General features: G+C 41.1%; 1 protein-coding gene across 1 annotated transcript in view; it reads right to left on the reverse strand.

Moving 5' to 3' along the window:
* Positions 1–8,897: 8,897 nt before the first annotated feature.
* The window catches only part of LOC136863360 (uncharacterized), a 411,613-nt gene continuing 408,350 nt past the window's right edge, over positions 8,898–12,160 (reverse strand). The window contains exon 9 of the mRNA XM_067139751.2: positions 8,898–9,218. Coding sequence (XP_066995852.2) covers positions 8,916–9,218 — 303 coding nt within the window. The 3' untranslated portion in view covers positions 8,898–8,915. The remainder of the gene's footprint in view (positions 9,219–12,160) is intronic.

The following is a 12,160-nucleotide window of genomic DNA, read 5'->3' on the forward strand; positions in this document are numbered from 1 at the left end:
AATGAAGTTAGGACCACCTAAATGTGATTTCGAGGGATTGGATGTAATGTAAAGTAAAGCACATTTAAGTGGTACTTGGACTTATTTTAGGCGAAGTCAAGTGCAATAAATAAGAAAAGTATCACTCACATTTTAAGATCTTCCAACTTAAAGGCTTTGTCCTGAAGTTCTTTTCCAAGTCAAGAGCATCTGTAATTGTATGAGCATCGTTGTCGAGTATTGGTTTTAAGAGCTGCAGCCAGTAGGTACTCTCTGATCACACTCGTCACATATGAATGCCTCAATGAAATTTGGAACAACAAAAACGTTAAATTTTGTTAAACTAAATTCATATTTCCCAGATAACGTAATGAGTGAAGCTTAAAATTCAACATATTTTGCAGGAAGTAAACAACTTTTTTAGGGGTAGCGCAATACTCCACGATCTTTCATCCTAATGAGGCACATCAATGGACTGTCAGTAGTGGCCGAGGATATCTGTCCCAAGCATGATTCACAGTTGGAATTTTCCTTCCGCAGCTCGAACAAGATAACCACGTATCATGGCCAAGGAAGACAATTCCAGAGTGACAGGTATTTTTTTCTACGTCACACCGACACAGATAGGTCTTATGGTGACGATGGGATGGGAAAGGCCTAGGAGTGGGAAGGAAGCGGCCGTGGCCTTAATTAAGGTACAGCCCCAGCATTTGCCTGGTGTGAAAATGTGACAGGTTTTCAGAAAAGGCATGCTGTTATTCTTAATATCAATAGCATCTATGATAATATAAAACTACCGGGCGAGTTGGCCGTGCGGTTAGGAGCGCGCAGCTGTGAGCTTGCATCCGAGAGATAGTGGGTTCGAATCCCACTGTCGGCAGTCCTGAAGATGGTTTTCCGTGGTTTCCCCATGTTCACACCAGGCGGATGCTGGGGCTCTACCTTAATTAAGGCGACGGCCGCTTCCTTCCCACTCCTAGTCCTTTCCTATCCCATCGCCGCCATAAGACCTATCTGTGTCGGTGCGACGTAAAACCAATAGTAAAAAACGTTCAGATATTTTAGGCTATTAAAAATAGTACATCTGAAAGAAAATACAATAATCGCGAATTGATTAGTTAGCTTACCTTCGAGCGTCTCATCAAGTAGGCCTATTTCCAGAACTGTTGTTGATCAGGATTACGATTATAATGTACTCTGGGCTTGATAGCCATTTCATCTATGATAAGGGATCCTAAAGTTTCCTCCACGCTTGTCAAATTCATAGCTTCGTAATGGAGGTTTCCTTTAATGAGGTGATTATTGTTTTAAGAGAAAGTACAACTAGGCAACCGTCCTCTATATAACACTAATCAGAGGGAAAATGAACGGATCTGATACTTCGAAAAATGAAGATATCGGCCAAAGGAAGACAAGGGCCACGTGAAAATGAAAGACTCCCTAGGCTTGGGGAACCTAATACCGTCGGGGTCGGAAAAAACAAGAGTTGACCAAGAGAGTTCTGACAGGATAGATGAAAGTGAGGAGCCTAGGACAAGTAAGGGGAAGCAATGCCGGGACTCAGCTAAGGGCCCCGTGGTCGCTAACCCTCGCTCCAAAGTTCAGAGCCCCTGAGGCCCCTTTTAGTCGCCTCTTACGACAGGCTGGGGATACCGTGGGTGTTACTGTACCGCCCCCACCCACAGGGGGATCTTTAATGAGGGATGTTGTTCTAGTATTTTTCATTCGAAAAGCCAACATAGGCCTAATTCTTAAGTGTATTTTGATGCGGTAGTCTGAGGCAGTGAAGTGATCTTATGAATCTGTAACCCATAAACTGAAGTCTCAATATTACAATGTAAATTACAGACTCTGGATGACGTCCCTGGTGACCAAAGCGAACCTAATATATCTCCCCCTCCCCCCTCTGTCCGGATGTAGCTATTATCCACTTCTCCTTTAAACCTGGATCGGCTGGAAATGATTGAAAACTCCAATTGTTCTCCTTTCTTTGACGAATTGGACTTACAGTACGATATACCACATTTTATAGTGTATATGAAATTTACTTGGAGTTCATTTGAAGAATAACAGTAAGTGAAATCTATACCTAAACGTAATAGAAACACTTTTCTCCATATGTTAATACACTACAACACATGCAAACTATAGCACGATGTCGAGCAGGGGCGTATTCTCCTTGAATGCAAGGCATTCATTGCATGCGTTATGATAACACAAATCACTGTCCGATTTAAGATTCTAGGTTGTTTCAGGTCAAATATTAACGATTTCATCTCTCAGAAGTTCAAAACGTCCGCGCAACTGTACTAGTTCCGTTGCTTGATTACGTGTGGTGCTGGTGTAGTTTCGCCGTCTACTCCACTCTCGGAAGAAAGAGACAGCAAATGGAGGAGTTTACGACGTAAGGCATTCAATCTTAAAATTGCATTCAGTGGCAGACGTAGTTCTGGAACCCTCCGAACGATGTCGCTGCAATTGAAACTTGGTCAGAATTTGTCACCCCATACTCGTGCTACCCTCTGCCATCTGTTAGCAACTTGGAGAAAGTCGACATGTTTACAGCGAACGGGACACACAGATTACCCCCTAGCGAGAACCCAACGTGACGAAACTGACCAATGCCACTGGGGTGACTTATTTCCAGTGCTTGAGTTGTGGCTAACTAGTGAGTTAATTCATTGTGTGTTCTGATTAGTGAGTTCATTCTGTGTGTGCTGTTCCTGTGCTATTCGTCGTTTTCGGAGTTTTATTATATTTTGCGCACATGTGGTATTAACGATGGATGAGTCTAAAACGGATATAATTGTAAATCAGTTTGAAAAGCCATTTACTGGCCGTTCGTTTAATGAAAAGATTTAAATAGTTAAAGCCGCGAGACCTCTCCCTTCCCTCGTAAATGGCTTATTCTTCTTCTTCTTCTTCTTATTCTTCTTCTTAATCTGCTTACCCTCCAGGGTTGTCTTTTCCCTCGGACTCAGCGAGGGATCCCTCCTCTACCGCCTCAACGGCAATGTCCTGGAGGTTCAGACTCTGGGTCGGGGGATACAACTGGGGAGGATGACCAGTACCTCGCCCAGGCTGCCTCACCTGCTATGCTGAACAAGGGCCTTGCGGGGGATGGGAAAATTGGAAGGGATAGACAAGGAAGAGGGAAGGAAGCGGCCGTGGCCTGAAGTTAGGTACCATCCCGGCATTTGCCTGGAGGAGAAGTGGGAAACCACGGAAAACCACTTTGAGGATGGCTGAGGTGGGTATCGAACCCACCTCTACTCAGTTGACCTCCCGAGGCTGAGTGGACCCCGTTCCAGCCCTCGTACCACTTTTCAAATTTCGTGGCAGAGCCGGGAAGCGAACCCGCGCCTCCGGGGGTGGCAGCTGATTACACTAACTAGTACACCACAGAGGCGGACCCTCGTAAATTTAAAAACAGAAAACAAGAATTGTGTACGCACGTTCAATCCAGAAACTTACAGTAAAACTGTTTGGCTCGAGTTCACCTACATGTAATTAGGATGAGTAGAATTGAAATTTACTTAATACATTGTGTTAACTGCATGGTTACTAGTTGCATGCCTCAGTGGAGATTCCAGGATACGCCACTGATGTCGAGACATCTGGCGGCGGTACTGCGGACCTGGTTGGGATCGGTTTTTATGCTCAGAACTAGCGCACACTTCCCGGCCTTGTATATCTCGTAGGCAACGGTCAGGCTAAGCGAGGAGAATTTCCACTATTATCATGCCGGACTACTTCACTAATATACTTAGGGCTTTCGGCGACGCCAGGATACAAGAGTCTTGCCCCTGCGATCTAACTATGGCTCCACGCCGTATACTTCCGAATGGACCCGACAGTTATCGAATGCACTCCGGACTTCGGCTTGTTTCGTCATTTTTCGAGCGTGGACTTGCCTGGGGTGGAGGTAAATGACCGCCTCCCTCTGGAATTCCAGCTGGCGTTTAGTGTGTTGCCTGGCGCCTTTCTTAATTGGTTTGTAATGGTAGAAGAAATTATATTTAACAGGTGATATATGTGTCGTAAGTTATACGGTTCGTACTATCATCTAAAAAATGCCAAAATCATATATTTGTTCGGAATGTGGAAACAGCTACGATTATAACAACAGTCCTAGAAAACTCGGGTCAAAAGTACATCCAGACAGATGAGGTGATATAACTCCCCTTGAAAACAGCAAGAAAACATATGCTTATAAGTGTGAAAGTTGCGACAAACAGTTCAATAACCTGTACATTTTTAAACAGCATGAACGGCAATGTCACAGGGCTGTTTATCTTAATGAGAAGAGGTTACAGTGTGCACTGTGCAGTTTTACAATCGCTGTGAAGAAAAGTTTTCATGAACACTTAGAATCAGAACATTGTATTTCCGTTAAGCTCGAACGTAACGAGTTTCTTACTTTGCAAGATTTTCTACAGTGGAAGGAAGAAACCGAAAAGAAAGCCTTGGCTAAATATGTTAAAAAGCGTGGTTCACACCGTGGCGCTGACAATGTTACTAGACATTATTATATGTGCCATCTTTCAGGACATTACTCTTCTGAAAGTACAGGGACTAGACATACTAAAACTCAAGGAACCAACAAAATAAATGGAATTTGCCCTTCAGGTATGCAGGTACTTGAGTTTGAGGATGGAACCTGTAGGACATTATCAACACATGTAGGACATGAAAATGATGTAGCTCACCTGACTCTAACAGAAATGAAAAAAAAAGCTTGGCTACAGACATCGCCAACAAAATTTCGTTTGATGCCATACTAGACAAGGTCAGCCACTCACATTCGGACTCTAAACTAGATCGGATTCACCTCTTAACAAAGAAAGACTTGGACAACATTGAACACTGCTTCAACTTATCTTCCTCGTCCGTGAGACACGGTAATGATGGTACTAGCGTTGAAGCTTGGGTAAATGAAGTAAATTCTAGTGATAATCCGTGTGTTCTATATTATAAACCCCAAGACACAGTGAATGAAAAACACCCAGGATTAATGGCAAGTGATTTTGTATTAATTATCATGAACAGTGCGCAGCGAGAATTCTTGAAGAAGTATGGAAGGGACTGTATTTGTATCGATGGGACTCATGGAATGAATAGTTATGGTTTCGAACTGACCACACTTCTTGTTCTAGACGATATGAGACAGGGGTTCCCGTGTGGTTTTCTCATATCTAATAGAAGTGATCAATATGTCCTTTCTATATTTTTTGAGTGTGTAAGAGAAGAGGTTGGAAAATTAACTCCTAAAGTTTTTATGTCTGATGTGGCAGAATCTTTTTTCACGGCCTGGATTTCAACAATGGAGCAACCAGAAATGCGACTCTTTTGTTCCTAGCATGTAGACAGGGCTTGGTGGAAGAACATTTCAAAAGCGAAAGGAAAGGAGAAGCAGGCTGAGGTATATAAATTTATTATGACCTTAATGCAGGAAAGAGACATCACAGCTTTTGAAATTATGGTTCCAGTTGTAATGAAACAACTTAATGAGGATTCTGACATAACTGAATTCGCCATATATGTTCGGGAAAATTATCTGAAAAATTTAAAGTCATGGGTTTATTGTTACAGAATAAACAGTAGCCTGAACACTAATATGCACATCGAAAGAATGCGTAGGACACTCAAATATATATATTTACATGGTAAAAATGTCCAGCGACTAGATAAAGCAATTCATGCTTTGATGACCTTTGTCAAAGATAAGTTGTTTGATCGATTTGGGGTACTTACAAAAGGAAAAGTAACGAGTAAACTTAAAGATCTCAGAAGTAGACACAAATAAGGTTTGCAGTTAAATTCAGGTCTGATAATTAAAGAAGCAAATGGCTGGATAATTCCTTCATCTTCCGATGTCAAGGAGCCCTATTTCGTGCAAGAAAAGTTTTGTAACTGCAATTGCAAGTTAGTTTGCGAGGAATGTAGTGCCTGCATTCATCAATACACCTGCACCTGTGTTGATTCCAGCATAAAATGGAATATGTGCAAGCATATCCATTGCATTTGCTTGCTTAGAATCAGTCAGAATGAAGTGTCCAGTTCGCTGCATGATGATAATGGCAACAGAAACAGTGAGGATGACTTATTCGTTCATACAGATGAACACTGTGCCACTGAGGACAAAGGGCTCGCGAAGAACGGAAATAAGCAATCTGCTCTAACTTTGGAGACTGAAAAAGAGAAACTAACAGAAAAGTTCACTCAGTTAATTAGAGGAATAAGATAAGAAAGTGAAATCATAGTTCTTAAACGCCATATGGCATCACTAAAAGCGACCCTAGCTGCTGTTCATTCTAATGAAAGCTGCAAACCCTTGAGGCAGGGGCGTATTCTCCTTGAATGCAAGGCATTCATTGCATGCGTTATGATAACACAAATCACTGTCCGATTTAAGATTCTAGGTTGTTTCAGGTCAAATATTAACGATTTCATCTCTCAGAAGTTCAAAACGTCCGCGCAACTGTACTAGTTCCGTTGCTTGATTACGTGTGGTGCTGGTGTAGTTTCGCCGTCTACTCCACTCTCGGAAGAAAGAGACAGCAAATGGAGGAGTTTACGACGTAAGGCATTCAATCTTAAAATTGCATTCAGTGGCAGACGTAGTTCTGGAACCCTCCGAACGATGTCGCTGCAATTGAAACTTGGTCAGAATTTGTCACCCCATACTCGTGCTACCCTCTGCCATCTGTTAGCAACTTGGAGAAAGTCGACATGTTTACAGCGAACGGGACACACAGATTACCCCCTAGCGAGAACCCAACGTGACGAAACTGACCAATGCCACTGGGGTGACTTATTTCCAGTGCTTGAGTTGTGGCTAACTAGTGAGTTAATTCATTGTGTGTTCTGATTAGTGAGTTCATTCTGTGTGTGCTGTTCCTGTGCTATTCGTCGTTTTCGGAGTTTTATTATATTTTGCGCACATGTGGTATTAACGATGGATGAGTCTAAAACGGATATAATTGTAAATCAGTTTGAAAAGCCATTTACTGGCCGTTCGTTTAATGAAAAGATTTAAATAGTTAAAGCCGCGAGACCTCTCCCTTCCCTCGTAAATGGCTTATTCTTCTTCTTCTTATTCTTCTTCTTAATCTGCTTACCCTCCAGGGTTGTCTTTTCCCTCGGACTCAGCGAGGGATCCCTCCTCTACCGCCTCAACGGCAATGTCCTGGAGGTTCAGACTCTGGGTCGGGGGATACAACTGGGGAGGATGACCAGTACCTCGCCCAGGCTGCCTCACCTGCTATGCTGAACAAGGGCCTTGCGGGGGATGGGAAAATTGGAAGGGATAGACAAGGAAGAGGGAAGGAAGCGGCCGTGGCCTGAAGTTAGGTACCATCCCGGCATTTGCCTGGAGGAGAAGTGGGAAACCACGGAAAACCACTTTGAGGATGGCTGAGGTGGGTATCGAACCCACCTCTACTCAGTTGACCTCCCGAGGCTGAGTGGACCCCGTTCCAGCCCTCGTACCACTTTTCAAATTTCGTGGCAGAGCCGGGAAGCGAACCCGCGCCTCCGGGGGTGGCAGCTGATTACACTAACTAGTACACCACAGAGGCGGACCCTCGTAAATTTAAAAACAGAAAACAAGAATTGTGTACGCACGTTCAATCCAGAAACTTACAGTAAAACTGTTTGGCTCGAGTTCACCTACATGTAATTAGGATGAGTAGAATTGAAATTTACTTAATACATTGTGTTAACTGCATGGTTACTAGTTGCATGCCTCAGTGGAGATTCCAGGATACGCCACTGCCTTGAGGAAATACAAATCGGTACCTCTGTCAAGCAAAAGATGCATAGTGTCACAGAGGAGATTGCTTTCCACTAAAAGGCAAAAGGAAAAGATGTGCTCAGCTATGAAAAAACCTGACGGCACAGAATATCGCTGTTTCCTTACTTCAGGGAAACTGACTGTCCCCAGTCTCGTGTATATAGGGTAATAACTTGTAGTGTGTAGCGTGGATTGTTGTAAGATAGGTGTTTTATTTCCTGGGGTAGGGCCTATTGTAATTAGCAGTATTATAATAAAAATGTTACGTGTACAAACTATCGAAAGAAACTTTTGTGATGGAACCAAGAACACCGAGGTGAAAAACTAGAAGCCCAGGAAGCAGCATCGTCAATTTCACCAGGTATGTTTGTATGGTCATTTTAAAATTGATTGCCTGTGTTTGAGCCTGCTTTTGGTGATATTTGTCATTTTAAAATTTCTTGCCTATGTTCGTGCATGCTTTTTGTGATATTTGCCATTTAAAAATTTCTTGCCTGTGTTTGAGCCTGCCTTTTGTGATATTTGTCACTGCAGCTTGTTGACGAGTGAGAATTTATACAATTTGAACTGACCGCCGTAATATGAGGAGTAGTCGGCGTTAGAGCCATACTAATATTTCGATAACTCTCGGGTTTGTTCGGAAGTATTTGGCGTGCAGCCATAGTTAGATCGCAGGGGTTAGACTCTTGTCGCCAGGATGGAAAAGAGAAGGAAGTGGGCGAGACCTTAATTAAGGTACACCCTCAGCATTTGCCTGGTATAAAATGGGAGTACCACAATTATTTACCGTTTTCTATTGATGTTCTGTAGAATGCGTATGTACTACACATACGCATTGATCGGGTAATCTAATATAGGTTTTGTATACTTTACAATAATTGAAATACAACGTTTCAACGGCAATGGCGTAGGTGTGCGCTTATATTCGGGAGATGGTGAGTTCGGTCCTACCGTCGGCCGCCCCGAGGATGGTTTTCCATGGTTTCCCATTTTCAAACCAGACAAATGCTGGAGTTAATTTGTATAATGAAATTAAAATCGTACTTTATCATACAAGGGTCCAATGACATTTCCAGAGATTTATTAAGGAAAAGAAAAAATACACTATTCAGCAAAGAAATAACTAACATTCCATTGTTTCTCACAAGTCTCGTATACCATACAGGATAGTTACAAGTCTCGGATCTGGACTAAGACCTTTCAATTTGCGTGGTAATGTCTCAAAATCTGCTCTTTCAATTTCTTGACAAGGGTCTATTGATTTAGGATTTATTTGAGCCTTATACTGAGGTCCCAATAACCGTTCACACACAGCGCAGAGGCCACACCACAAGCGAAATTCAACGTACCTAAGTCCTTCCCAACCAACCAGATCTCTAAGATACTGCACCTGTGTTTCACTCAAACGACTCCCCATAACTTCTCCCAGGGCAACGTCCACATTCTGCAAGAGAAGAAAGGAACATCACAGATTAATAATAATAATAATAATAATAATAATAATAATAATAATAATAATAATAATAATAATAATAATGATTGTTACGGGGTTACCCGTGGAGCAGAAAGAGGTGAAAGAAGGTAAGGGCGTGAATGGGTCTAACTACAATATCAAGAATTGAATTAAAATGGTAAAATGTTATATTTTTTCTTTTAGAACTTCAAACTTAACAATCTTTCACTGAGTGAACACAATATATCAGGTACAAAAGCAATAATTAAACAAGACTGGAAAAATCCAAGATTATTGATATTTACAAATTCTGGGCTTCAAACCCCTAGTTTTACAATTTTACAAATTGAAGAGGTGTTACTTAGTTAAGGGCAGAAATTCTCTTGCGCTTGCTCCCAAAATACAGTATTTAGCCTTCTAGAGGCACTCGTTACTAATGCAAAATTTGAAAAGGAGCGAACAGGCTCTCAGTTTCATACGGCCCACTCAAGGCAACGTTATACACAATTCTTACACTCTCTGGTCTCTATAGGCACAAATTACAATTGACATTACTTTTACAGGTGTATTCACAACCCAACCTACTGGGCCTTCATGGAGAAAGAACAGGTTAGATAACTGGCCCAAACACAAAATGAATGGAGGCGTACACTTGCACTCCTAGATAATAAAGAATACAATCCTAACGGGGCTCTTGGCCCAGAGATACAGGGGAAAATCCCACGCTACTGAGGTGACACGAATAACGATAGAATTAATGCATTACGGAAAAGAAGAAAACAGTTATAAAACGTAGTCACCTCAAACCAAGATGAAGGGGAGCTCGAGAGGGTGGCTCACTCTCTATCCCCGATTTACAATTAAAGATTTATGAAATCTTTACATTAGCCGACAGAAAAGTTACATTTTGGAAAAGCAGGTTACATAGTTAAGATTCGGACCTTCCCCTAAGGTAAAGTTGTGGAGACAGCAAGCAAGATATAAATTGTGGCCATTACCTTATAGATGTTCTAGCTGCCGACGAAAGAGGCCGCCCGCTTCCTGCTTAAACACACACTCTCTGAAAGACGACGATCAATTGGCCAAGAAACGTGAAAAGCCGAAGTTTGTAAACCCTCAGGGAAGGTTCGAGATCATTCAAGATTAATCAGGACACACCCTCTTAAATTTTATTGGTTGAGTTCAAAAGTAACACTCAAAATCGAACAAGAAGCCTGTGATAGGTTGAAAATTAATTACAGAAATTTTTCATTGGCCAGATTCAAAACTGGCGGAAAGAAAAAGGAAATATTGATAACCCAAAACTAAATGAACATCAATCAGTTACAAAAACCTAGAAATACAAAACTTATTTAAATTATAAGTTCTTTCACTTTGCACCAGAGTGCATGATCACAATTTTTAGTGGTGTCATCTGTAGAAAAAATGTCCAAACTTCTTGATGTATATCAAAACAAAGCCAGGAGAAATACAGTCAGTGTAGGAAACTTCACAACAAAACAATTACTTAGTATTTCAGTGGTGACATCTTCTGATTAAAGTTCCAACTTGTTGCGTTATCAGTTTCACTGTTTGACCAATAGGGGAGTTCTTTTAGGCGCTAGTTTTGAATGCGCGGCGTTGAGGTGTACATCCCGGTACAATAATAATAATAATAATAATAATAATAATAATAATCATCTCTCATTATTCGAAGCGACTATCTTAAAGTAAAACGTGCACAGATTTGAATTCGCAGAGAAGGAAATAGAGATTACTATGTAAAGATTCCCCTCATTCGGATCTCCAGGAGGTGTGTACAACGAGGTTTTTAAAATATGGAAGGAAGGAGAAGAAGACAGAAGAATTATTGCGGATAGGGACGTGGAATGTTCTAACTCTTTTACAGGAAGGAAAATCAGAAAACGCTAGATATGAGATGAAGAGAAATAATTTGGATGTACTTGGAATGTGTGAAGTGAGATGGGGTGGATGTGGAGAACTAGAAAGTGGTGACTTCTGAATGTACTATTCGGGTGAAGATAAAAATGGATTGTATGGAGTTGGAGTACTGATTGGAAAACGACTGAAGAACGAAGTTATGAAGGTTGAATATATCAATGGAAGGATTATGATGATAAGACTGAAAGGGAAAAGAAAAGACTTAGTGATCATTCAAGTTTATATGCCGACCTGTAATCATTCTGATGAAGAGGTAGAAGAGTGTTATGAGAAGATAGATCAACTCATTGAAAAAGAGGAAAAGAATGCATGTATTGTTGTAATGGGTGATTGGAATGCGGTTGTTGGTGAAGGATCAGATGTTAAGACCATTGGTAAATTTGGATTGGGAGACAGAAATTAGAGGGGAGAAAGGTTGATTGAATTCTGTAATGAAAATTGCATGGTGGTTGGAAACACTTTGTTTGACAACCACAAAAGGAGAAGGTATACTTGGGTATCTCGATTAGATGACAAGAAATATCAAATTGATTATATAACGATACAACAACGATACAGAAACTGCCTAAAGGGTGCTAAATGTTACCCAGGAGCAGACATTTATTCTGACCATATATTAGTTGTAGCAGAGGTACTGATTAAATTGAAAATAGTATGGAAAGGAAAGAAGAGAGAAGAAATTAATATTGAGAATCTGAAAGACAAAGACAATGGTAGAGAACTAAAGGATGAGTATTGTAACAATAATACGTTAGGAAATGAAACAGAAAATGTAGACAGGAGATGGGAAACTTTAAAAAATGGGATAATAGAAGCAGCTAAGAAAACGCTTGGAGTCAAGGAGAGGAAAAGGACAAAGAAGGAATGGATAACATCAGAAATGATAAGTAAAATGGAGGAACGCAGGAAATGGAAAACAGTAAATACAGAAGAAGGAAAGCGTAAGTACAGGAGTTAAATAATGAATTAAGAAGGGAAACAGAAAAAGCAAA

Source organism: Anabrus simplex, chromosome 2, assembly GCF_040414725.1.
Source record: "Anabrus simplex isolate iqAnaSimp1 chromosome 2, ASM4041472v1, whole genome shotgun sequence".
NCBI classification, from domain to species: Eukaryota; Metazoa; Arthropoda; class Insecta; order Orthoptera; family Tettigoniidae; genus Anabrus; species Anabrus simplex.